The sequence below is a fragment of the Panicum virgatum genome, chromosome 5N (genome assembly GCF_016808335.1).
Source record: "Panicum virgatum strain AP13 chromosome 5N, P.virgatum_v5, whole genome shotgun sequence".
In the NCBI taxonomy this organism is placed as follows: Eukaryota; Viridiplantae; Streptophyta; class Magnoliopsida; order Poales; family Poaceae; genus Panicum; species Panicum virgatum.
Genome location: NC_053149.1, coordinates 6,734,381 through 6,761,215, shown reverse-complemented (window position 1 = coordinate 6,761,215; position 26,835 = coordinate 6,734,381). Strand labels below are relative to the sequence as shown.

The 26,835-nt window shown below is 43.4% G+C and overlaps 2 protein-coding genes across 13 annotated transcripts; one reads left to right on the top strand and one right to left on the bottom strand.

Annotated features, from left to right (window-relative positions):
* Positions 1-137: 137 nt before the first annotated feature.
* On the top strand, positions 138-10,543 carry LOC120673973 (protein GET4-like). Its single transcript, XM_039955033.1, has 12 exons — positions 138-446; positions 1,352-1,431; positions 3,765-3,843; positions 4,437-4,518; positions 4,910-5,066; positions 5,555-5,645; positions 5,756-5,839; positions 5,919-5,965; positions 6,792-6,920; positions 7,736-7,820; positions 8,585-8,665; positions 10,171-10,543. The coding sequence occupies exons 1-12, from the start codon at positions 381-383 to the stop codon at positions 10,174-10,176; spliced, it is 987 nt and encodes a 328-aa protein (XP_039810967.1). The 5' UTR covers positions 138-380; the 3' UTR covers positions 10,177-10,543.
* A 416-nt stretch (positions 10,544-10,959) lies between these two features.
* Positions 10,960-25,987, bottom strand: LOC120673967 (protein BREAST CANCER SUSCEPTIBILITY 2 homolog A-like). 12 transcript variants are annotated; one of them, XM_039955017.1, is made up of 34 exons: positions 25,712-25,987; positions 25,553-25,618; positions 25,237-25,416; positions 25,033-25,122; positions 24,796-24,900; positions 24,531-24,662; positions 24,309-24,431; positions 23,233-23,367; positions 23,025-23,150; positions 22,818-22,940; positions 22,537-22,671; positions 22,316-22,435; positions 22,080-22,211; positions 21,832-21,957; positions 16,683-17,556; positions 16,561-16,601; positions 16,359-16,483; positions 16,140-16,282; positions 15,585-15,707; positions 15,258-15,500; positions 15,097-15,178; positions 14,950-15,000; positions 14,786-14,861; positions 14,535-14,646; positions 14,371-14,442; positions 13,340-13,523; positions 13,086-13,268; positions 12,835-12,977; positions 12,701-12,763; positions 12,410-12,620; positions 12,077-12,244; positions 11,720-11,976; positions 11,524-11,630; positions 10,960-11,375 (listed from the first exon to the last, which is right to left on the bottom strand). In XM_039955017.1, exons 1-32 carry the CDS (start codon positions 25,872-25,874, stop codon positions 11,920-11,922), a joined length of 4,707 nt encoding a protein of 1,568 aa, XP_039810951.1. In that variant the 5' UTR covers positions 25,875-25,987; the 3' UTR covers positions 10,960-11,375; positions 11,524-11,630; positions 11,720-11,919. The 12 variants fall into 12 exon arrangements, with proteins under 12 accessions (XP_039810951.1, XP_039810950.1, XP_039810953.1 ...); XM_039955016.1 differs by having other exon boundaries at positions 11,524-11,976; XM_039955019.1 differs by having other exon boundaries at positions 11,524-11,976; positions 21,847-21,957.
* Between the last annotated feature and the right edge of the window lie 848 nt (positions 25,988-26,835).

Here is a 26,835-nt window from a genome sequence, read left to right as displayed (position 1 = left end):
CTTTCATAAGTTAAAAATATGTTACTACAATTCACCATATTTGAGATATATCTCAATCCCCTCCTTGAACCCACATGCAGGGTATGTATCCTCCAAGCTTTTTCATATAGACGAAATTGCCCCTCAATCCACAGGATACCTGGCCGGATCCTTCCATCGATCTCCAGTTCGCATACTGGCCGCCGCCACCCAGTTCCTTGGCGCTGCTCCCGCCGCCGGCTCCCTGCCCGCCGCCAGGACCCCGCCACCCAGTTCACTGGCACCGCCCGCTTCCTGGCCGCCGGCCGGCTCCTGGCGCTGCTGCCCCCCGTCACCACCGCGGCCCGCCGTCCTCCTCCCTTCAGCTGCCGCCGGCGCCGGGGCTAGCCCGCCGGGGAGCCATGTCGCGGTCATTGAGCATGAGGGGGAGCATGAGGTCGCGCCGCGACCTGCCTCCTCCCGAGAAGGTGAGGGATCCTTCTCCGCGTTTCATCCCCTTCCTTCCCTCTGGCCTCTCTGCTCGAGCCCCGGGCGTCCGGTGAGCGCGTACGCATTAGTGCGAGCGCTCGTGTTTTTCAGGTGTGTGCGCGATGGGCGCGTTGGATCTCGGGGTTCCAACTCCGGCGCCTCCGGGTGTCGCCTCTCATGTCCAATTTGTCGGAACTAGGGTTCAAGTACCGGTTCGTGCTGAAGGCCTCCAATGCACGGGCAGCATGGACACGAATGCGAGAGGACAAAAATTCAATAACAATGTTAGGTTTTGCTCGGTTGAGCCTAGTTGTCTGCTCAAACGGGATACTGCGCACTTCTCTCATTTCAATTAAAAATGGTAGCAAGGATTAATCCTTCATAAGATTCCAATGATGATGCTTTTACCACCAGATTGCCACATTATAGTGACCTAGCAAGTGACATTGGTGTTTTCTCTTTCTCGAGCTTGGCGTGATTTGTTGGAACATAACTAAGCACAATTTTTGCCTTGAACCAATATTCTTTTATCCAATGTCCTGTCTAAACTCTGAAAGTTCCTTCGACATTTCTGTTTCAGTTTACCTGATGAATTTTTGGTAGCTATAGTCGTTTATTAAGATGGTAGCATCATTTTTGAAAAGTAATTCAATGGAGTAAAATATTCATAAGTGCTTGCCACCTTGTGGCTTGTGTGATGCGACTATAGAGCCTATTGCCTAAGGTTGGAAAGAGAATGGATTAGCAATAAACCTTGTCCTATCTACTCTAAATTATTTCCCGGCACCTTTTTTAGCGTTAGCTTTTGTGCGAGCTTGTGCTTCTTTGGCAGTTCTAAGTTGTATTTGTGCACAGATCCTGTAGAATTTTTAATCAATTAATAATGGTGACTCGTGTGTCTCAGACGATTGAAAGGCTTGAGGCTATGGTGGATGGAGGAAATTTCTATGAAGCTCAACAAATGTACAAGTCAACCAGTGCAAGGTACTATGCATACAATGTAACTTAATAAGGAGTGGTTGTCTCTCTTTTATCCCCTTTTGCACCATTTCAACAAACTTTTGCTTCAGTCAATATTTCAAAATTTCTTATTACATGATGGAGATCAACGTTCCGCACAATTACATTACTTGAATTTGACTCCCTAAGCAAGAGCTGAATTGGCTTGATATTAGTTTGGCTCATATAAGGTGCTCATGTCAGAATGCACATGTAATGCATTTCGAGTAAAATAAGGAACAAGGTTTTTGCATGCATTTCTTAAGCTGAAGAAATATTATTTGGGAATGTATATGTAAGTTGCTAGCAAGATTCAACTAGATGGGAAACAATGCAATTTCGATGATCAAAATGTACCAGATAATTAGAAAAAAGTGTTTCTACCCCTACTTCAAAGCTCAATTGTGATTTTACCCTTACTTTTCAAACTTTGTGATTTTACCCTTGTCATTTTGAAACGAAGCTGCCATTTGCCCCTACTATGTAACACCGTTTGCTTTGTAGGGATTAAATAGAAGAAAAAAATTGAAAAAGAAAAATCACCTAGAGGAAAAGACAGTTATGCCCCTGGCCTTATTTCCTTTCACCTGTGGGTCTCACAAAGAAATGGGGTTCTCACAAATCCGATAAAGACAGTAGGGCTTGGAGGTCTTGGCCGGCGGCCACCTGACGGCCGCGTCCGGTGGCCCCTTCCCCATCGCGCTCCCCCTCCCCACCCTTTGGCGCCATCAATGCCGTCGCACCCCTCCCCAGGTCGCGCCCCTCCCCAGGTCGCGCCTCTCCCGCGCACGGCCGCCGCCAAGGCGCCGTCGCGCCCCTCCCGCACGGCCGCCCAGGAGCCGGCGCGCCCACCCGGCGGCGCTGTCGCGCGCACGGGGCCACCTCCCAGGCGCCAGCACGGCCGCCGCCAGGAAGTTCCGTGCTCTGCTTCGGAAGGACAGCAGTAACTATCACAATGCTGCTGAAGCAGGGGGCCACCTGCATCGGAAGGACAGTCATGGATGAACTCAGCTTTGGGTTTGTACCTTTTGTTGCTTCGAATTGATTCGGAATGGTTAAGTAATGTTGTAAACTGTTGGCGTCAGGTCACTCACTGTTACTGACATAATTGCCACTTCAATTAGGATCATTTTTGGGCGAAAACCTCTTTAACATTTACCATACTACCGCAAGCTAATTTACCATGTTTTGTCAGTGTGACTGGAGAAAATTTGCACTGCGGAACACCAATCAATCCTACTTTGAACACCGCAAGCTAATTTGCACCTGCATCAACAAGGGGAACAGGAAGGAGCAACTTCTGGGAGGCTTGCTACTTTGTTGGGTTTCAATGCTTGATATGTAGCTCACTACTAGTTGCTTAAGAAACCCACTAGTAGTACCTACTTTTGTTTGACATGTCATTTGGACCTATGTGTTGGTGTTTGACATGTTCTCTAAACCTTTATGTAGTCATCAAACATGATCCTAAGATGGTATGTTATATGGATTTGGTTTGTTGTTGTTAATGCAATATTTGTCAAATTAGTTTGTTGTGTGATATTTAATTCTGTTTATATGGATTGTCAGTTGGAATGCTGTCAAAATTTTCTACAATTCACGTATTCAAAATGTCAACTATATGATCTAATACAGGGGTAAAACACACAATTATCATAAGAAACAGGGGTAAAAACTGATGGACTATGGATAAAAGCCCCCACCCCTCCCACTATAACACCTGGGTTTTATGGTCGGGTTGGCTAGGTGGGGCGCGCTAACATGGTACCAGAGCCGAGGTCCCGGGTTCGAACCCACCCGGCCACGCATTTCCGCTGCGCGATTTCCCCTGCGCCTCTCGTGTGCTGAGACCTGCTGCGGGCTACGCCGGGCACTAGAACCTGCTGCGGGCTACGCCGGGCTCGCACGCCGTAGGGGAAATGATGGACTATGGATAAAAGCCCCCACCCCTCCCACTATAACACCTGGGTTTTATGGTCGGGTTGGCTAGGTGGGGCGCGCTAACAAAAACATATGGGCAAAGTTGTCCATTTGTCCAAAATTTAACACCATTAGAGGGACTTAACAGACCAGGGGTAAAATCAGCCTTCGTTTTGAAATCGTAGGGGTAAAATCACAAAGTTTAAAAAATGAGGGTAAAAACACCATTTTGCTGCAAACCAGGGGTAGAAACGCTTTTGCCCCTTAGAAAAATAAAGAGGCAAATAATATGCTTAAATTTTACTACAATCAGGTAGGGGAGAATGTTGTGTCAACTGTCAAGGATCAAAATATACCATAAAACCATCTTAACTTTGTTTTTAGCACATCTCGTGTAGGTACATTGCTGCTCAGAAGTATTCAGAAGCCTTGGACATCCTTGAGTCAGGCGCTTTGGTACAATTGAAGCACGGGCAGGTTACTTTCTCCTTGTGATGCACAAGTGCAAGTTTTAATATAATTGTATATTTTTAGCAGCTAATTGCAAATGTCAAATTTTACCAATATTAATCATTATTTTGATCTCATCATGTGAGTTTTCCTATTTTTATCTCGGAATTACCTAAACACATATTTCTTCAACTTTGTTTCCATCAAGGAGCTACAAAACCAAAAAGAGAAAAACAGCTTAACCTAGGTTATTTTATGCATGCAGTTGCTTCCTCTGCAGCAATCTGCTAATGTCTCGAGTTTATTTTCCCTTGTTTTTTGCCCTTTAGCAGTAATTTAGAAAACATACTTTACAAATTTGCATTCCATCTCACTCTTTAACTGGAGATAGATGTTATGGTAGCAGCTGTAGTAAGCAGCCATGCTATATCATAGTGAGGTGCTTTAGATTTTCTGGAAAAATGGGACTAATTTCACTCTTTTATGTTTATGAACTTGTGGCAACCTCCCAATCCATTGTAGAAGCAGCACTGCAGCAGCATGTAGAACATTGAAATCCTTCCATTTTTACTTGTTGGTAAATGATCTCAATGTGTTTATATTATTATTAACAATTTCAGGTTACTTGTGGTGGTGAACTTGCTGTCCTCTTTGTTGACACCCTTGTGACAGGAGAGCTTCCATATAATGAAGAAACTTTTGGTCAGTTTTTTTCTTTTAAGGCAGTGCAAGACATAAGTTCCTTTAATTGATCATCAAAACATTTTCTAAAGTCTATCAGTTTGTCTTTCCTTTAATTACCTAGCTAATCCATTTGTACAATATGCCACTTTTAGCTGCTCCTCACTTTTAGCCCGTTGTGCAAAAAGATTGAAGAGCCTAAAATGTTGGTGAAGGCAGTGACCTCTAGTTCTAAATATGATTTTAGCGCATTCAGTGCTCCTCTTCTTTGTTGTCTTTACGTACAGAAAATCTTATTGGTCCTCTTATGGTTCTGAATCAGCTGAATAAAGCACTCCTTTTTTAGTAAATGAAGCCATGATTTGGTTAATGAATATCACATTTTGTGATAGTAACTGTATTGTGTAACTAGGTCGTATCAAAAAGATGTACGAGGCATTCCCCAGGATATCTGTTCCACATTTCCTGGGAGATGACTATGATGATGAGGGGCATCAATTATCTGAAGCTATTTCTGCTGCAAAGGCGCGTGCAGAGAGTTGTTCATCATTCCTGAGAGCTGCTATCAGGTAGGCTTGCATGAAATTGGTTAGATGCAAGTGAAACTAAACATGCCATTAAACTTAAAGTATCAAATTGTTTCATCCAAACTGGTGCTATGTGCATAACCATAGTTCACCTAGCAGATAAGATCAGTGAATTACTGAGATTATAGTGATAGGGTAATGCATGGTTCTGACTCATTTGCTCTCATCTCTTGTGAAAATTAAGAATTATCTAATTGGTTAGGCAAAATGTAAAGATAATTTTCCATATTAGTATCTCATTTATGTGTTTTAGTGAGTACTTTTAAGAATTGATTGTAATATTGCTGTTTCTAGAGTTGGCCATACTGTTATATCAAGAAATCTGGCTTATGCTAAAATATATTTGTGGTTTGATATTATAATGCAATAACTATTGTCATGCTTACTCTGTTACTGGGTATTGTGATGGTTCGCCCCTTATCAAGCTGTCTCCATAAGATACTAATAATGTGTCATTTATCTATTATAAGGTGGTCTGCTGAGTTTGGGGCATCAAGAAATGGTTGTCCTGAGCTGCACGTTATGTTAGCAGAATACATATATTCTGAATCTCCAGAAACGGTAACTTGCCGAGTTGCAATTTTTATGAGTTGCTGCTGTCATTACTCATTACCAGTTGTAGTACTGTGTGATTGTGCTCCAAGGTTTAATGTTTTGGACCTTGATGGCAGGATATGACTAAAGTCTCAAGTCATTTTGTGCGTGGAAATGATCCAAAAAAGTTTGCCTCTATGCTGGTGAACTTCATGGGCAAGGTAGTGTTATTGTTCTTAACAAATAAGTTTTACACCTTTACATAATATGATACCCTCTCTTTTTTTTTGCAATGTGCAGTGTTACCCTGGTGAAGACGACACTGCAATTGCACGCGGGGTCTTAATGTAAGATATTCTTTCATAAATGTTTTTAGGGGGAGGGAGGATTTCCTTTCCATGTATTAGTGGAAATGTCCAGTTTATTTGCAATGCAGGAAATGCCTGGTTTCTGCTATCTTACAGTGTTAGGAAGAGTTTCATAATTAGGGAACTTAGCTCAGTTAGTGAGAGGTGTGGGTGGACACTCCCACCACCCACCCAGGTTTGAATGCTCTTCAACTTGAATTTGGGTGCCTATTTCTTATATTTACAATGCCTAGTTCCTCCTAGATTGGTCTGAGTTAAATAATTGGTACGTGATTATCAACACTGTTAGCGCGCCCCACCTAGCCAACCCGACCATAAAACCCAGGTGTTATAGTGGGAGGGGTGGGGGCTTTATCCATAGTCCATCATTCCCCCTACGGTGTGCGAGCCCGGCGTAGCCCGCAGCAGGTTCTAGTGCCCGGCGTAGCCCGCAGCAGGTCTCAGCACACGAGAGGCGCAGGGGAAATCGCGCAGCGGAAATGCGTGGCCGGGTGGGTTCGAACCCAGGACCTCGGCTCTGATACCATGTTAGCGCGTCCCACCTAGCCAACCCGATCATAAAACCCAGGTGTTATAGTGGGAGGGGGGGCTTTTATCCATAGTCCATCAAACACTGCCTAGGATCAACGGTCTTGATTGAATATAGACAATTATATATCCTGACATGTGGCACCTCAAACTCCCTTCAGGTTGTATCCAAATGGCAAAAGCGTACTCTAAAGCAAACTAGACTGTTTCATTGGTGGAGGAATATATTAGTGTTGGGTAGATATTCAGTTTTCTGACATTATATTCTTTTGTTAAGGTACCTATCTCAAGGGAACCTAAGAGATGCAAATTTACTTATGGATGAGATGAAGGAACAACTAAAATCTGCTAACTCAGAATTTCCGAAAACAGATCTGATTCAGTTCATCAAGTATCTGTTACCGACGTAAGTTTGGGCTCTTCTTTATTCATCTTTTATCAACGTACAATGTCATTTCTTTCAGACAGGAAAAGTTATTGCAAGATGAATGTTGCAGTTTTACATTAATAGATATGAACTGCCAACTGCAAAATGAGTAGATTGCTTAGTCTTATGTGATCCTCCCACCTAAGATTCATGTCTTGATCTTGATGATTTGACACGATTAGTAACAATTTAACTGATGTGTTGATGTCCTAGTCCCTATAAGAAAAAAAAAGTTAGGACCATGGATTTATACAAGTTCTTGTTGATAGTTAAGATCGAGCAAATTTGTTTTATGACGTATGCAAGGCATTGAACTACGTTAATATCACAATCTTACAAGTGTAGCTTCACTCCTTTTTTTCTCTCTTAGAATAGTTTCACGTCACTCCTGACAACTTCATGGTGAGCTTTGGTTATGTTTCTATTGCTGCAGTTCAAACTGTTCCGTGTGGGTAATGTTTTGTTGTTAGATTGCGTCATGCTATGCTTCCTGAAGCTAATAGGATGTAGTTGTGTTTGAATGCCAGGTCCATAAGTGCTGATATCATGTTTTTCGTTTTATTATTTCTGACTCCCTTCTGTGGTATGTTTTCCCATCTTAAGAGGTTTGCTAGGTGGCTCTGTTTTCTTTATAAACAAAGTGATTTGATAGTAGTTTCAAATTCAGTTACTTGTATACGGAACGTGGTACTTGTTTCCAGCATTATCTGGCATTTGTTACATGTGTCGCTTTTTACAGGCTTAAAAGAGATGCGTACATATCTGGCATTTGTTACATGTGTCACTTTTTACAGGCTTGAAAGAGATGCTTACCCGCTTTTTAGGACACTTCGACAGAAGTATAAGACAAGTACAGATCGTGACCCTGTTTTTCAGGAGGTAATGCAGTTTATCTAATGTTTTGTAGCTCATTAAGAGCACCTCCAGCGGTCTCCCTTTCCCCAATAAATTGTCAATATTGAGAAAAAACATGCTGTAGCAGTTTCCCAATAGCTCTCCCTTTCCCCAATAATTTTTGGTTTATCCCAATATTTCACCCCAACTTCCCTTGAATAAAGGGATGATTTCTGCTCTCCCAACTAGTTGTATTGGGATGGGATTATTGGGTGATTGTAAAAACATCTCCCAATAATCCATGAAAGTGGTTTTGGGACATCCCAATAACACCTAACCGGACAACAGCTATTTAGCATTTGTAAAATATGATTCTAGATCCTGTAGGAATCTGTTGAAAGTTCTAGGAATATTCTTTCTTAGTATTGTGTTTTAGTACAACATTTCTTTTTTGTAGTGTATTAAGATTTCAAGAAGTCTTTCGAAGTGTACTTTGGCCATCAATTTCAGTTACAATAGATCCCTAGTGTTACAAAATCAGCTTTGTATTAAAATATTTGTGAAATGTAAATCTATTCATAGTCTAAGCGTATATATAATTTGATTACTAGTGAAAGTTTATGAAGTCTGACTTTTTTTTTCCGAATCCTAATATGCCCTATAAAAAGATATGGGCGGAGTAGCTTCCTGCTTCACAAAGTTTGAGGAACTATCGCTAGAACTAACTTTCTATCATAGTATCATGTCAAAACTAAAAGAAAAATTGCAAACATTTACAACTCATGAGATGGCTTGGTTGCATCTTGCAGTTGCTGGATGAAATAGCTGCAAAATTTTACAATATCCAGCGCCAGAACCCTCTAGAAGGACTGTTTGGTGAAATGTTCAAGGTACCGTATCTTGTCTTGCCATAATGTATGTGCTTATGTCTTTGATTAAGTTTGGGGATATACAGCGCCGGAACTAGCTGGCTTTTGCAAATTTTTCTAGCTAAAACCTTAAATTCCTCAGTGTGTGGGAACGACAAGTTGATAACCGAGAGAATTGCCTATTTGACACTAGAAATAATAGGACATGCTTATTTGACACTTGAACTTGAAATCTTATATGTCCTTCAGTTGAGTTTTTGTTGCCTATTTGATACTTCCGTCATATTCTGTTAGCTAGCACCGTTTGACACCTGCCCTACCCCTATACCGGCCACCACTCGCTCCAAAAGTGCCATGCCGACCGCGCCAGAAGCAACGGCGACACGCGGTTGCTCCTCCATGCCGGCGTCGCCGGACCCCACCCATGTGCTGGCCTCACTCGTCGGCAGCCCTGTCGTGCTGCCGTCTTCAAAACTGGGTGCGCCGTTCCTCTCTTTCTCCTCACCTGTTCCTCTTCCCCACGGCAACACAGCAGAGCCAGGCAACCACTTCATCATCTCTCTTCTCTATCTCTTGCTCGAGTTGCAGCCCATCCCCTTCCTGCTCTATCGCAGCAAGTAAACAGAGGCATTTTCTCTTCTCTGCTCATCCACCACCGAGATGGAGGTCGGTCTTATCCTTGCCGCTAGCCTCGCGAGCGTCTGCCTTGCCAGCACCATGCCGCTCGGCTCTTCTCTGCTTTAGCTGCGCTGCGCGTTCGACCAAGGAGCAGTGCAGCTGCCGCCATCGAACCCCATCACTGCGCCCCGCTCTGCTCTGCTCGGGGCAGAGCCGCCGCCGGCCGGACTTCGCCGCGGCGGAGCCACCTCCACCCGATTCCTCCGGCCAGTAGGCCCCCACACGCCCCCGCCAACGCCCCCAGCCCGCCGCCCGGAGCCTCGCGCGTCCCCTGCGCCGCTTGTGCCTCCATGGCTGCCATCGACCCCGCACAAGGAGCCCCCTCCTCCGCCCTCTTCCCACCTCAACCAAAGTCGGGAACGGATTCTCCATACGCTACTGATGCACATACTCGCGCTAGTCCAGAGCATTCGCTGGCCCCTGTCCGTCCGCTGCCGCGGCCGCCCACACGGCGCTGGCTCACGGCCGATGCGTTCGCCACGCGCCACCAGCGTCATGAGGTGCGCCCCATCTCCCTGAACTTCACTATTCCATCCTTGTCGCCGGAGACCCCGCCGGCCAGCGAGTACCCGCCGCCGCCGCTTGCTGCACTCACGCACTTGGCTCGTCCACTGTAGCAAGTCGCGGGCCAGCATGTCAGCGAATAAACTTAACGGTGCTGGTAACAGAACATGACGGGAGTGTCAAATAGGCAATAAAAACTCAACTTGAGGACATATAAGGAAGATTTCAAGTTCAAGTGTCAAATAGTCAAGTTTCATTATTTATAGTGTCAAATAGGCAATTCTCTCTTGATAACCCGCCTAGAAGGCCCAAGATTTACTCATGTTGTTCTCTACATTCTGCAGATATAATTCATGAGTGAAGAATTTTATGTTGATGCCTTCACCTAAACTGTTGGCTGAAATAATACAATTGCTGCAATGGCAGCTCTTGTTCACCGAATGCGCTTCCTCAATCATCATGTCCAAGGCCATACATTTAGCATCTTACTGCATGAAGATATATACTCCTGATCACCTGTAAAATCGTCAACTAGTCTCCATTGTTCCTGAATTATGTGTAACTGAATTTTGTTTCTATTACCTTTTTTCTGTTTTCCTTTTTGTCGTCCCTGCCCTGTTCATTTTCGGAGATGTATCATGTAGCCGACATTCGATAAAAATGATAGCTGATTTATGTTTATTGATTTTAATTTATGGCGTTTTCAATAAGCTTCCTTGAATCCATTGTTCAGTAGGAATGCATGCCGCCTTGCTGTTGGTCAGCCGTGCCTTACAACACAGCTGTTAATTCATTTTGCAATTTCGCAATGGTATTTTGCAATTTTATAGTTCTCAACAAAATCCAGTTGTGCTATCATTTCATTTTTGTAATATGAAGTCATCACAAAAATAATCAAGTGATTTCAAACTTTAACGTGAGTGCATGGCAGAGTTGCACACAAGTATATTTTCAACTCTAATTTGAAGGGCATATATTATTCAAAATATGCATAATACTAAGAACGTGAATCAAAAGAACTTGATACCCTTCATTTGTAATACGTGAAAGAGGGGTGCAACTTATTTGTGAGTGATAACATTTCTTTGGCAAGAGCAAGATAGAGATAGGGAGAAGATAGAATTACGTCTATCTTAAAAGAAATTGAGAAGCTAAAACAACATATGTTTTCAGTAGGAATTTGGAACAAGCAAGACCAGGCAATTACACCAAAAGTCCACAACAGATACATGCGTCATGCGTCATGCAGAGGAAATGGGACCCGATGGTCCAATACTCCAATAGCATCGGAGAGTTGATGCAGCTATACAACTTTTTATCAAATTATATAGGTATCTGCACATCATTACAATAATAAGAGAGCCTGGTTAGGCAACTCGCTTAAAATGCGGTGCTCATGTAAGCCTAAGCAGCATAAAAACTTGGCAGCCCAAGGTCCCACGGATCACAGCAGCCTGCTGAGTGTTGAACCGGGAGAGCTGCATAAAGCTCCCATGAGATTCCTCTGGTTGGTTACTTCTCTGATATGTCCAGCCCCCGATGGCAAGCCCTGTAAGTGCAAAAATACAAGTGGTTACAACCATGTAACTTATGAAATTTGTGCATGTTATGTGCAGTAGTTGTTGATCTTGTGGTGGTACATCACAGCACATCATGACTTATAGAGATCTACAAGCGATATGGTTAAATCACTTCACCTTCTGTGAAGAAATCTCTCTCCTTGTCACTTGCCCCCGCATCGTAGTTGTTCATTATCTTGTCCATCAGCAGTGGTGGAGCTTGAGCCAATTGTTAAGAGGCCAGCCTGAGTTTGTGTAGGAAGATGAGGGGTGGTCATTTGATAGCCCAAGTAACACATAAGCTGAAATATCACCATTGGGGCTAGGTCGTTACACTTCTCCAACCCTGTTCTCTTCCCACTGGCCATGAACATTCCACTGGAATAAGCTTCATCTTGGTTCAGTACTGTAACACATTGCCTCCAACCAGCAGTGACTACCACCAGTGAGAAATATTGACATAGCTATAAACCCCCCAAACAAATTCTTGCATCATTTCCAAAAAAAACAGCAGGCAGCAGCGTTTATTATAACTCAGCCACCACTGTCACCAACTATACATAAAACCCTTTGTTTTAGCTCTTGAATTTTCTGCAATTGCCATTCACGTTGTGGCAAAACAATGAGTGACACTGGGATCGTCAGAAAATGTAGCACCTAACTGTGGTCTTTGTAAGGAGTAGAAACTTACATGACAAGATCTTGAAGCCCATCTCTCAGCAGAAGCTGCAGCTTCTTTTAGGTGAGATTTTCTAGGAATCTCATGAGAAAGAGTGTAGGTAGAGCTCTCTGTTGCATCAGCTACCCATATGTGCCTCAGCTGGTTTTTCTGTCGCTTGACCAGATTACTAAAACCAACCTGAGCAACAGATCTAGAATTAAGCTAAAGCTACGCTGTTTTTGAAAGAGAGAACGCTGAATAGATGTAATAACTAAATAACTACTGCAGATGACCTTAAATGTAGGTGTTCAATTTAGGGGTTTCAAAATAAGATACAGAAACCACAATCAAAATATCACATACTGTGTTTCCAGAGAGGGTATTACTAAACAATGCAGAGTCTTCGCCAGTGGTTGGGGAAGAAAAAATAACTGCTAGAAGACAATCTTGCTCTTCGGACTTTTGTTCGGAGATAAATTTAGATCCATCTGTTATAAAGAGCCACTGCCTTTTCTGGTTGTTACATAAATACATATTGCCAACATATAAAATAAAACCTGCAATGTCAAATTCACTGAAATAAACAGGGATTATTCAAAAGGTTCATTGGTGCAGGGAGAAGATCCAGAAGGTTAAATTTGGGCTTAGACTGACCTTGAAAGTGGCACCTCACCAAACTTTGACAGTTCAATGGCTTTACGAGGGGTGAAGAATGGTCTGGAACAAGAAATGTGGTTAAGATTAAATGATGCAATGCAATGTAACCGGAGTGCAGCCATGTTTCTTACTCAAAATCTGTAGTCTGAGTTGATGCTAAGGGCTTCCATGTTGTAGATGATCCTCTACCATGCAAGTAGAGGATTTCAGTACAATTATTCGAAGGCATCAATCCTGTAACAGAATAAATTTGTCCCTCCACAAGATTGGCTTTCTGTCAATAGAAATGATGACGCTTTAATGTTTTTCACCAAAAATCCTGTCTCCCCTTTTCGAATAACATGTTTGCCGCACTTATACACTGCAGATGATTGTGCCATACCTGCATCTCAGTAGGGTTCCAAATTGTTATTAGCCCGCCCTTGTTACTGGATGTTGAAGCAGAAAGTTTACTGACAAGCCCCATCACCCTCACTTTCAAAAATGGTGTAACATCTCTTGAACTAAGGTCAGCAACTTCAAGGACCTTTTGAACCTTCTTAGCTACTTCATTTTGCATAATCTCCTGCAGCATAACAGTATAGCATGGGCAACTTTCCATATAAATATGAACTAACAGAAGCCAGATCTACTTACCTTCTGTTTTTCTTTATAAGATGAGAAGTGCATCAACTGCTCTGAGGTCATGCCTGCCATTATAACTTCAGGTTCAGCAGCACGCTCTAGCATTTTGCAAATTTCAGCCCCTTCCTCGTTATCATCTGTACTGTCACAGTTTTCTTGTTGTTCAAACATAATATCTTCTGCAATCATAGATACTCTACAAGGAACAGTAAATGTTACTGCAATGGCACTAAAAGGGGACAGTTTTTTTTTTTAAAAAAAAGGAACAATAAAATTGAAACCAACTTTGATCCAAGAACTTCAAGGCTCTAGTCGGAATGAATTTTAACTAATTCTATGCAGCAATCTAGACATAATAAAGCAAATTTCTACACTAGAGAATGTTGCATGAAAATTCAATGGTGCCAACAGGCAACACGCACGAGTGCATGTGTACATTTATAAGGTGCCACTTGTTGGGAAGCAAAATGTTTGCAAGTGCATTTTGCAACATAGCTCCCCCAACATACTTGTCTACTGGTTATCAGGGAAAACCTCTGTTCAGATAAACAAATTCAGTAGTGTTCATGAATTATTAGTAGTGCGCACCTTAACTAATCTAACAAACAATTAAATAGATATTAAGAAGTCAACTGTGGTCTTAATTGCACAAAAAGGCAATGGTAGGTGAGAACACTGTCCTGAGCTACCAGGATGAGCAGAGGTAAACAATTAATTAGATATTAAGAGGTCAACTGTGGTCTTAATTGCACAAAAAGGCAATGGTAGGTGAGAACCCTGTCCTGAGCTACCAGGATGAGGGGCAGAGGTAGATGATAAGCACAAGTACATTTAGAGAATATAACTTCATAGTCCTCATATGTCAAATCATGTGTTCAAAACTGAACAATAAATATTCATGCCAGACATTCCATCTCATGACGAACAAGTATCACTGATTGTAAGGGTGCTCCGATATTTGTATAGTTAATCTACTGCTATTAGAGGAGTTGTGACGTTCAGTGCATTCATTTATATTGTTTACCAGTCACATAACCAAGTACCTCTGGTGGTACAGTTGCAGCGCCTTTCTTTCCATCCTTTCAGATCTCACAATAGAACGACCATCAGGCAACCTGAAGTACACAATTGAGAGTTAGAAAGCCCACCTGGACCCAGTTCTTTTTCTGACAATTGTGGCGTGCTTAGCTTGCATCCAGTCCTATACCTTTCCCGGAAGAGAACAGGATATATCCTTGTGATTCCAACCAGTGTCCTAGGAACTCTACCACCGGAAGCTTTTATGCACTTGAATGCCAGTGGGAGTCCAGCATGCTTGCCTGATATGTATGAATGGTTATCAAAGAGAGTAGGACTGTTTGATAAGGGATAAGCAGAATGCGGAGTGCAAATATTCAGTTACAAGCAATCATAATGATATATTGTTCTTTAAAAAGAATGGGTAGAACAGGCACATACAGAATCCCAAAGTCTCATTCCATCTTGCACGATAGGTGCCATTTATGTGGACCATTAATTTGACAGTACCAGATGCCTGAAAATATGATGGCGCCAACAAAGATATATAATTACATGTTAGTCCTTATTCACGGCTAATTTATGGATCAGGGGATCAGGCAAACCTCATGAAATGACACAGGCCCAGACCAACCACATAAAGAAGCTCCCCATATCTGCCAAGGTGGAATGCATATTATTAGATCAAACACATTAGAAGTTAGTAATTAATTATAGCCATGTCCCCATGAGAAGTGAAAATAGCATAGTACCCGAAGCTTCTGTCCTAAGAAAAGCTTTCTTTTTTGTAGTTGTTCTGAAAGTGCCATATCTAACGATGCGTCAAGTGAATACCTGCGAAGATGTAGACACTGGAAATTGTTGATGTCTTTCAGTTTGAAAGCAATGCAATAGAGTGAGCACAACAACATACCATCCATCAGTTAATTCAATTTTTGCAGACATGTTTCTATTTCTATTAGAGGCTGACAAGCTTTTATTGCCATTGCTGTCTTCATTATTATCTATCTTGTCAACCTCCAACTTATTGTCGCTTTGGTCAGGACAAGAGTAAATAGCTGAAATGCACAGGACCATCATCAAAGATGGTGAGGCATTCCCTTCTAAAATCTTTTTTATTGCTGACCGGTGGCCATGGTTCACTTCCCTATCATACCTAAAATCCATGAAATTTCATGTACAAAATGAGATGTGTCCATACAATTGAAATCGATAAATAGATGGCATGCTATCATCTCACCGGTACTTAAGCTCCTCAAAAACATTGTCAACCGTCAAGAATTTACCAGCAGCTCTAGTTGGGTAGCATCTCTCCAGTGAAGCAAGTTTCCACACAATCCATTTATAGTGATTACTGACCCATCTAAAACAAGAAAATCAAAAGTGACTTGATATCCAGGATGTCTAAACATTCTCATAATTTTATTGCCATCCAGCAAGTAGGACATCTAGGTCAGTATATATTAATCCTAGCATGACCGAAATGAAACAAAAGAAAAGGAAGAATTAGATATACAGGTCCATAAAAAATTCATCAATTAAACCTAACTAGAAACAAAATAAACTGGAAAGTTAATGATCAAACATTTGTTTCATCATTTACTGAGAAAAAGCACCGTATCAAGTATCAAGTTAGTTAAGCTAACATAGCATTTATTTTGACTTGTGAATTTTTCTTTTCTAGTGAGTTGAACCCTTCAATCTTTTCTATCCCAAAATTCAAACGACCCGGAAGGGTCAATCTTGTATCATCAGCATGAAATAATGGAGCATGACATCCAAGAACGATCTTTACTCTTTAGTTGCATATGATATTGAAGCACCACATGTGAGCAGCATCTTCTGAAAATCTTCTGCTCCAGTACCCATATGCTGAAATTTAAACTTCTCAGCTCTTTTTGCATCCATGAGCTTCACGTCATCAGTTACATGTTCAATCTGGTCACAAGAAAGATTCGTAGTTAATAAAGTGAGGAAACGACACACCTGCAGGAATGAAACAAGGATACAACACCTGTAGGAAGCGAGGAGGACCACCAAAATATTCTTTGCAGCTTTTCCTTTGATGTTGGAAAGGATAACGAGCAGACAGCTTTGTCCTACAGGGGATGATCTGAGTTGATGCTACTTTGGATTCTCCTGTGAACAACAGTCCAGCCCATCAAGTAGGAATGAATCTCGAAAATGTGCTTAACTACATATCACTATCAGCTTACCAGCAGAAGAAAGTTTGTTGCTTTTTATTGGTGTGATGAACCTAGCCAGTTTTATCAAGGATGTATCAGAAGCATGACATCAAGGAGTATACAACTGCTAGACAGGATGCAAATCAAAGGACCTGGAAGAACGGGGTCGTTTGAATGGAGATATGGAGTTTCTTCCTCCGATTACTCTCTTTCCATTAGCAAAGTGGTCAGTATTTTTTCCAGAACCAGTAGCCATGTAGTTAGTGATGTCAACCAAAGGTCCAGCTGGCATATGGTGCCTCTGGGTCTTGTCTTTGGTGTCAATTGCGTTGTCACCTTCGGATAAATATCTGGGAAGCTTCGGGACCTTTGGAATTTCATTGATTGAGAGATATTGCCTCCCCATATGAAACTTATTAGCATTTCCTTTAGTTACAGGGATATCAGGTACAGCATATCCAATTGCTTTAGTCCCGTGCAATAAGTTAGATTCATCTCCTTTTGGAGAAATAGTTGAATCTGGTTGCTTCTCTTTAGCTGATGCCAGAGAGCAGCCTACTGAATCATTTGGTGAAACCTCTGAACCTGAATCGCTCAAAAGGCTTTTTGCACGCTGTAGTGCATCAGTAGAAATAGCCATTGATCGGCCACTAGCAGTGCTGAACCTGATAGAATGCCCACCAGTATCAGAGGTAGTTTTAGAAAATCCGAACTGCTGATGACTTTCTATAACTATGGGTTCTTCTGTTGGACAAAAACCTTTATGAGGGCCACCAGAAATTGCATGTACGGATGTAACATCAAGCATTCGTTCTGGATTTTCCAGCTTAACAGTTATCTTCGTTCCTAACTTATCGCCCACATGTCCAAAAAATTGTGTTGAAAGGGTATCCTCCTCCAAGCCCAATAAGGTAGCAGCTCGAGAAACACCAGCTGAAGATACATTTACAGTTCTTGCACAGCTTGTCTTGAGAGGTGAAGTGAAGACTGGAAACTTTTTGTCCATTTTAACCAACTTGCAGTTCTCTGACAAGAACAACTCAGATCAGCAATAATAAAGGGAAAATGCACACATACTCCCAGAACACGTTTTTTATTAATCAACGCATCATCATCTTGCCATAGAACTATATCAGCAGTTCAGTAATTGATTTAACTGCCAACTGATCATGTCACGAACTTGAAATTTGATCATACATCATACATTTCAATTTGGACCTTTATAATAAGGATGGTGCAACTGTCTAAATAGTGAAGTACAACAACAACAACAACAACATAGCATTTTGTCCCAAGCGAGTTGGGGTAGACTAGAGATGAAACCCAAAATACACAAAGGTCAAGGTTCAGGCACGTTGATAGCTAGTCTCCAAGCGCTCCTATCCAAAGCTAACTCCTCAGAGATATCTCAATCTTTAAGGTCTCTCTTAACCGACTCGTCCCAAGTCAGTTTAGGTCTACCTCTACCCCTCTTTACCTTATCAACACGCTTTAGCACCCCACTACGCACCGGCGCCTCCGGAGGCCTCCGTTGGACATGTCCAAACCATCTCAACCGATGTTGGGTAAGTTTCTCCTCAATTGGTGCCACCCCTACCCTTTCCCGAATAGTTTCGTTCCGGACTCTATCCCTCCTTGTGTGCCCGCAAAACCACCGTAACATCCGCATCTCTGCTACACTCAGTTGCTGGACATGTCACCTTTTTGTAGGCCAACATTCAGCACCGTATAATATCGCCGGGCGAATCACTGTCTTATAGAACTTACCTTTTAGCTTTTGTGGCACCCTTCTGTCACAGAGGACACCAGAAGCTTGACGTCATTTCAACCAGCCAGCTGAGATTCTATGCCTAACATCTTCATCAATGTCACCACTCTAAATGAGCATGGCAGAATGAATGATTTGCATAACTGAAGAAATAGATTATGACAAAGATGGGATTGCGATAGGGAACGGTCTATCAACTTGGATCACCTTGCTTTACCGAGCCATGATCTAGAAGCTTTAGATATGCCATTTACAGAAGAAGAGGTGTGGCATATCATCAAGAATTTACCATCGGATAAGGCCCCGGGACCTGATGGTTTTACGGGCAGGTTCTATAAGTCTTGTTGGCCAATAATTAAGGAAGATGTCATGGCAGCCTTGCACACAATTTGGGGAAGAAATTTCAGGAACCTGTGGCTGCTAAATTTAGCATATATCACCTTGATCCCTAAGAAATCTGAGGCAGAGCAAGTAAAGGACTTCCGGCCCATAAGTTTGGTGCACAGTTTCGCTAAATTGGTAACTAAAATCCTTGCTAATAGATTGGCCAGTCGCTTGGATGCAATGGTCTCACCAAACCAAAGTGCCTTCATCAAAAAACGGTTCATCCAGGACAATTTCATGTTGGTTCAGCAAACTGTGAAGTTCTTACATATTCAAAAACAGCCTAGAATCCTCCTTAAATTGGACATCACCAAAGCATTCGACTCTGTCTCGTGGCCTTTTTTATTGGAGGTGCTTCGAAAGCTTGGCTTTGGATCAAGGTGGTGTGATCTGATCTGTGGGCTTCTGGCCTCTTCATCTACTCAAGTCCTACTGAATGGCATTCCTGGGGAGTTCATACAGCACAAGCGAGGGCTGCGTCAAGGGGATCCTCTCTTTCCAATGCTATTTATTTTAGTTATGGATGTGCTGAATTGGATGGTAACAAGAGCTTCAGAAGCTGGTTTGCTGCAACCATTGTCCACACGGCCAATTCAACACAGAATTTCACTTTATGCTGATGATGTGGCCATTTTCCTCCGTCCAGTGGCATCAGATATCAATCTGACCTTGCAACTACTTAATCTCTTTGGGGATGCATCTGGGCTAAAGACTAATGTGCAAAAAAGCAATGTGTTGCCAATTCAATGCTCTAATGATGACCTGGCTACCTTACAGAATCTGCTTCCTTGTGAAGTGCTGAATTTCCCGTGCAAGTACCTTGGACTGCCATTATCCATCAAAAAGTTGACCAAGGAACAGTTTCAGCCTATTATTGATAAAATAGCAGATCAATTGCCGGGCTGGAAGGCTGACTTGATGACCCGAGCAGGAAGAGTGGTGCAGGTTCAATTTGTCCTGACCGCTATGCTGGTTTATGTGGCTATGGCGACGGATCTGCCGCCTTGGGCAATAAAAGCCATTGACAAGATCAGAAGGGCATTTCTCTGGAGAGGACGGAAGGATGCAAAGGGTGGTCATTGCCTCATTGCTTGGCCTAAGGTTTGTAGGCGTGAACTAGGAGGACTGGGAATCTCTGATCTGAAAAGACTGAGCTGTGCACTTAGAGCAAGATGGCCTTGGCTTAGGAAATCCGAGCCAAACAAGTCTTGGGCAAACCTGCCCCTTCAGGTCAGCAAGGAAGTTGAATGCCTTATTTCCATGGCTGTTATTACTGAAGTTGGAGATGGGTCTAACACTCTATTTTGGAGGGACAAGTGGCTGGATGGCCAAAGTATTCGAGACCTTGCACCTCGGGTATATGCCTTAGTCGCTAAAAGAAGATCAAGTAGGCGAACAGTGAGTGAGGCTCTCTCCAATGCAAGCTGGGTAGAGGATATCCAAGGGGCAATCTCAGTTGAAGCTCTAGTGGAATTCCTTAAGATTTGGGACCTCCTTATCCCGGTGCAACTGCAGGAAGGAACTCCTGATAAACATATTTGGAGATTATCTACTACAGGAGAATACTCCGCAAAGTCAACGTATGATGCTCTCTTCCAAGGTGCTACGTTTTTTGGTCCTGCCCATAGGATCTGGAAATCTTGGGCTCCTCCCAAGTGTCGTTTCTTCATGTGGTTGGTAGCCCACAACCGATGCTGGACGGCGGATAGACTTGCTCGGCGAGGTCTCCCCCACCCGGCCAGATGTCCTTTCTGTGATCAAGAGGAGAACATCCAGCACTTGTTGGATGCGTCTTCACTAGACAATTCTGGTTCTCTCTTCTTCGACGGTTCGGTCTCTCCCCACTCACTCCACAACCTCAGGATGTTTCCTTTGACAACTGGTGGGAGAAGGTGGAAGCTTCAGCTGTGGGTGACATGCGGAAGGGGTTAAACCCCCTGGTTATTCTCGGCGCCTGGAGTGTTTGGAAGCACCGGAATGATTGCATCTTCAATGGGGCGGTCCCAAATGTAACTACTGTTCTATCTTTGGCTATGGATGAAGCACGGCTGTGGCGCTTAGCAGGTGCTAGGGGCCTCACCCTGCTCTCTATTCAGGGTGTAGGTTAGCTAGCTGTCACCTAAATGTGGTCGCTCTTTCTTGTGTAACGGGTGATTAGTTCCTCTTTTTTTCAGTATGTGAGTGTGTGTGGGGGGGGGTGTCGGGTCTATGTAAGACTCTTTTCTTCTTCTATCAATACAATGATACGCAGCTCTCCTGCGTATTCGAGAAAAAAGACACAGATGGAACATTTTTTCTTTCTTCTTTTTATGGTAACTAGAAAAACTGGTGATTCTTTTTTTCTTGAATACGCAGGAGAGTTGTGTATCATTGCATTAAGACAGAAATAGAAAAGCTAAAATAGCCATACAAACACAACCCCCCCCCCCCCACAGGCAACCTGGGGTTAAGTTACAAATGCGCCTGTACTAAACATAAGGCGACCACAACTACCACCACACGCTGCTAACCACCAGGTCGAGCGGCAACCAGAAAACTGGTGATTCATTGGTAGCAGTTTTGTAAATTGTGTTTGCTAGCTTAATTTTCAAAACTAAAAAGAAATAATATGACCTCAGATTTAACCATGATGATATCTTATCATAATGGTGATGAGGTGTGCATTATGAAAATATTCTTTGTCGATATACTCTAGTTCTATACTCTGTCTGATCTTTTTTAATTGACTTTTAAAATTTGTGCATCTAAACGGTAACTACGTGGCTAGAGTTCTCATCAGAATTGCCATTATAAAATTATAACTTTCTTAAATTGTAACCCCTCAATTCAAAAATACAATACCTATTTTGTTCTGGGGAAAGTCAAACTTTGGATACTTTTACCTACAATTAGTAAAATTAAGAAGTATGTTTGGTGTATAGTACAACTAGGTTCACATCTCAAAATGCTCTCACAATATATAGCTTTTACAAATCTAACTTTAAACAGCAAACATAAAAAATATTCCTTGTATATATTTTTTAATAGAGGGAGTACTAACCTATGCTACAGAAGAAAAAGTCAGAAATGAGGTTACTGAATATGAAATATCAGTTACTGCACAGTAAAGTAGCCTGGAAAGTATGATATGCATGCTAAATAGTAAATACCTCGGTTTACATCACCTTCATCCTCCAAAACAGCCCTTGCCTTCCGCACTGAGCTTTCACTGACCAAGACCGATTTTCCGGAGCCAGTTTGAAACATTGGCAATGAATTTCCACAGTCTTCATAAACTTTCAAAAATAATGTTGTAAACAAAAGTTTAAAAGTCAACAAAGGAATTGAATGTGTAAAGTTATAATAAAATCAGCTGTATAAAAAGCCTTACAGTGTAACTCAGTATTTCAAGAGATACCTTTTGTTGCTAATTTGCCTTTCTCCAAGAGGGTGGCCCTATGTCTTGAACTTCCATTCTCAGGTGAAAACTGTTGTATTCCAGCCTGGAACATTGGGGTTTCAGCAAAGCCATCCCCAATGTCACTATTTACTGGTTTGCACAAGACATCAGTATTTAGCAGGCTACACAAAAGCCATCTGTAGCAACTGTAAAATCCAAGAGAAAGATACTCTTAATTTAGAACATAAATGTACCTCTTTTTACAGCCTCTGAGACAACTTGTGCATTCTCCTTTGAGTTCTCGCTTAAGACGGACTTTCCAAGTCCAGTTTTAATTATCGAGGTGGCACAAACATCATTTAGATGAGCTTCATCTGAGGAAATCACAGTAGAAAACATGTTTGTCAGGTAAAAAAAGATACATGTGCACGGCAATTACAAAATGATGATATGTGATGTTTTGAGCATGATGTACCTTCCAATTCTTTTGCAATGTTCCTTGGCTCCAGAATTGCACTTGCCCTTTTAATTGAGCTCTTACTTACTGTAACTGACCTCCCTAACCCAGTCTGGAACAATGGCAAGTGCCCGTCACCCTCGTAACATTTTTCTGCACGGAAACAGATTATCAAGTGAGAAACATCTAACATGTATAAATAGTGGCATTTTTGTAATACTGTTAATAAATTGAATAGATGCACACACAATGGCACAAAAGAGAGGTTTTCACAGTGAAGTCGGAAAAGGTATATATACCTTGCACTGAAGTATTTTCCTTTGGTGTAACAGTTCTGTCGTTCATAATCAAACTGCTACTCATCAAAACAGACGTCGGGGTTTCAAATTGGAAAGATGTAGCACAAATGTCGTCTCCATTTCCTGAATCTCACATAGGAAGCAAAATTAATGAATTTGGGCATTGAGTAGTAAAGAAAGAAATTAAGTTTGTATGAGTGTTTTTACCACTTCTTTTAACATCTCCATCCTCTAAAACTGCCTTTGCCTTTTTAATAGAGCCATGCTTTACAGCAACAGGCCTTCCCGTTCCTGTTTGGAAAATTGGGAGCCGGTCGCCAGTATCCCGTTGTCCTTCACACAAAGAAGTAACAATTATTGTCAAGATTGAATTTTAAAAGCTGCAAATACATGTAGTCCAATTTTAATATCTTACCCGTATTTTGAACACCTTCATCCATCAGCACAGACCTAGATCTCTCAATGGATCTTTCACTGATCAAGACTGGTCTTCCAGAACCAATTTCAAATATCAGAGACTGATCGGGGTAACCAGGACCCTCAACATTCCCTAAAAATAGACGAATTGTATCATGTCACAGAAGCGCCTGTGGGAAGATGGAATTGGTGTATAATGGGATGGATGATTGTATTGCTGAGCCTCATGGGCGGATTATATAGGAGTACATTGCTTAGGGGGAAAGAAGCCTCCCTTAGAGATAAGGCAAGATTACGAATTGGCGGGCGGCGCGGTGCCCGACGGGCGCAAGCGGAGTCCGCCAGGTTGGTGCCGGGTGGCTCCACGGCCGCGGATCCCCGCCGGGATCGACGGGATGGAGGGTCGGCGCTGCCACGGGACCTGTCGACGACTGGTGGAGGGCGCGCGCGGAAGCCCGATCTGCCACCACGGCAGTGCAGGGAAGGACGCGTGCGCCACGGTTGACTGCAGCTACCACCACGGCAGCGCTGGTCGAGGTCGCCGTCGACGGTTTCCATGGCGGATGGCGAGGTACGTGACGATGTGCTGCTACCGGAGCCTCTAAAGGCGGCGGATTAACTCGATCCGCCGCGATGGAGGGCGCTGCCCCCGGTGGAGGTCATGGGCGACCTCCCCGGGGGCGCGCTAGAAGGCCGGCGAGGGGGCGCCCTGGAGGGGCGCCGTGGGAAACAGGGGGAAGGCAGCGGCGCGAGAGGAGGGGCGCCGGCGGCGCTAGGATTAGGGCAGCGGAAGGTTGCCTAGGATCTGAAACCCTAAACTTGTGATACCATGTAGGAAGATGGAATTGGTGTATAATGGGATGGATGATTGTATTGCTGAGCCTCATGGGCGGATTATATAGGAGTACATTGCTTAGAGGGCAAGAAGTCTCCCTTAGAGATAAGGCAAGTCGGGATACACAATCCTAATCTACCATATATGGAGATAATCCAATATACTCTAACAGCGCCCATTCCGAAGTAATTAGGTAAATGGTTTATAATAAATGTGAACAGTACAATAACCAACTTTACCGGTATATACATTATTTTCATCTAGCACAGCCTTAGCTTTCTGTACAGATGCCATACTGATTGATACAGCTCTACCTGAACCAGTTTGGAACATTGGAAACTGTTCCATGCCTCCTGCATCTCCAGCAATAGTGCTCGTTAATCACAAAATAAGGCATGTCTGGAATCATTCAGAAAAATCTCCAACACTTCTTAATATAGATTCTTATTAGGATCAACTACCTTCATTTGCGACTGTTTGACCCTCTAAAACAGCTCTCGCCTTATCAATGGAGCTCTTGCTGACTAGGACCGATCTACCTGTACCAGTATGGAACATTGGTTGTCTGGCACCAGCAGCATTCTCAACATTTTCTTAAAACAAGAGAAAGGTATTTTGTAATTAATGACATGTTTGCCTAGTACACAATATAAAACAAACATAAACCACAGAGGGATACTAAATGCCATCAAATCATCACATGCGAAATAAGAAAGCACTTCCTACCTTCTAAAACAGCTCTTGACTTCTGAACCGAGTCCTTGCTGAGCGGGACTATTTTGCCTGATCCAGTTTGGAACATGGGGAGCAAGTTATCTTTATGTGCACCACCTAAATTTCACATTACACTATATCAATACGGAATCACATAATTTCATAAAAGTTATCAAAACTTGCACCCTTTATCTCTAGTTGCAATGTCCAATCTAATCTTCAGAACAGAAAAGGCAAAACAAATCTAACCTCCCAATGGAACATCTAAGTTTGTCTGTTCACCCTGTAGACCGGCATCATCACCAAATGGTTGCTCTGCAATTGACAAACTCGTCACCTCTTTGAAGGCACAGAGAAGTGAACATAAACAGTGTCAGTTCCAAGCAACCAAATATCCAATAATACACACCAATTCAATCAAATCAAACTGCATTCAGGTGCAAAAGCTCTTACTTCTCTTCCTGTTACTGTTAGTAGCCTCCTCCATCTCCTCACCGACCAAAGCACTGGCTCTCCTTATGGCCCTCTCGCTGACGGCCACCAACCTCCCCGACCCAGTGGAGAACAATCCACCCGTGTTGACACCCTCAGTCAGTGCATCCTTCCCATTTCCTTCAGTCAACTTGTCCAGCGCTGCGGATCCCATCAAGGGAAACAGGCGGCCACCACCCAGTCAGACGCCGCACCGCTCCACGCGGCAAGCGGCAAACACACACAAAGACACAGAACAACGGGCGCGCACGCGCGTGTATGGAGAGAAGGCAGGTACCTTGGAGGAGTAGGCTGGCCATTAAGGGCAAGCGGCCACCGTCGGCGCCGTCCGCGCCTAGGTTTTCTGACGGCGGGGAAGAGAGGGTCAGGGGTTAGCAACCCATCCATAATTGAGGCCAACTCGAATGCAGGGGTATACACGGATGTGGAGTCGAACCTTCGATTGGCGCGCCGTCGGGCGGCGGCGAACGAGGAGGGGCAGGGTCAGGCGGACGCGCCGTCGCCGGGGCCTCCGGGGGCGAGGTGGGAGGCGTCTCGGTCGCGGGGACCCAGACGAGCCTGCCGTCGGGCTGGGTCCAGACCTGCCACTTGATCGGCATGGTTCCCGGACCGCGGCGAGGAGGCGGAGCAGCGCGGCGACGGAGACGGTGGAGAACGGGGGAAGGAAAATAATTTCGAAATTGGCGGAGAACTGGGAGGGAAACGATCGAGCGGCGCCGGAGCTGTGGAATTCCTTCAGCTAGCGTGAGCGTGACGCTTTATCTCTCGCCGTTTTCGGTGGGCCACAAGGAGCACCCGCACGGGCGACACGCACGGCCCAGCAGCACCCGCGGTCGCGGCCCGCCGCCCGCAGGAATGATCCGGGTAGGCGCAGCAGGCCGTTTTTTCTTTTTTATATTTTTTAAAAATAAAAATTTCAAAAATATATATCCGTTTTGAAATATTTTAAAAATATCCTCGGTCGCCCACCCAATGGCGACATGCCCTAAGTGTAATTTTTTTCTTTAAAATTGCAACTGAGGTACCTGGAAAAAAAAGGGGGTCTGTCGCCCCCCCACAGGCGACAGGGGGGCCTGTCGCCACCCCCTCGGGCGACCAATGGGCCCAGCCCACGAGCGCGGCAGGGGGGCCTGTTGCCCCCCCCCCCCGCGCGGGCGATAGGGGGGCTGTCCCCCCCCCCTCGGGCGACCGGGGTAATCCCCCCTATATAAGATCCAACTCTCCCCTTCCCTCCTCATTTGAGTCCGAAAATTACACCAAAAATCCAGAAAAAAATAGAGGAGTGAGGAGAAGGAAAGCGGCGAAGCCCTGTCGGATTCAGCACTTGTGATCTGCAAGTTAGTACATTTAGTTTATATATTGTTATATCTAAGTACTACGTATTTAAGTAGGAGTAATTTAAGTAGGGGTGAGTAATTTAATTTAATTAGTGGTATAGTAGAACCATTTAAGTAGGAGTTTAATGATACTTTAGTTTGTAGTTACGTAGTAGTAAATTAGTTTAGAAAATTAGTACTACGCATTTATTATTACAATTGCAGTACTATTAGAGACGTGTTT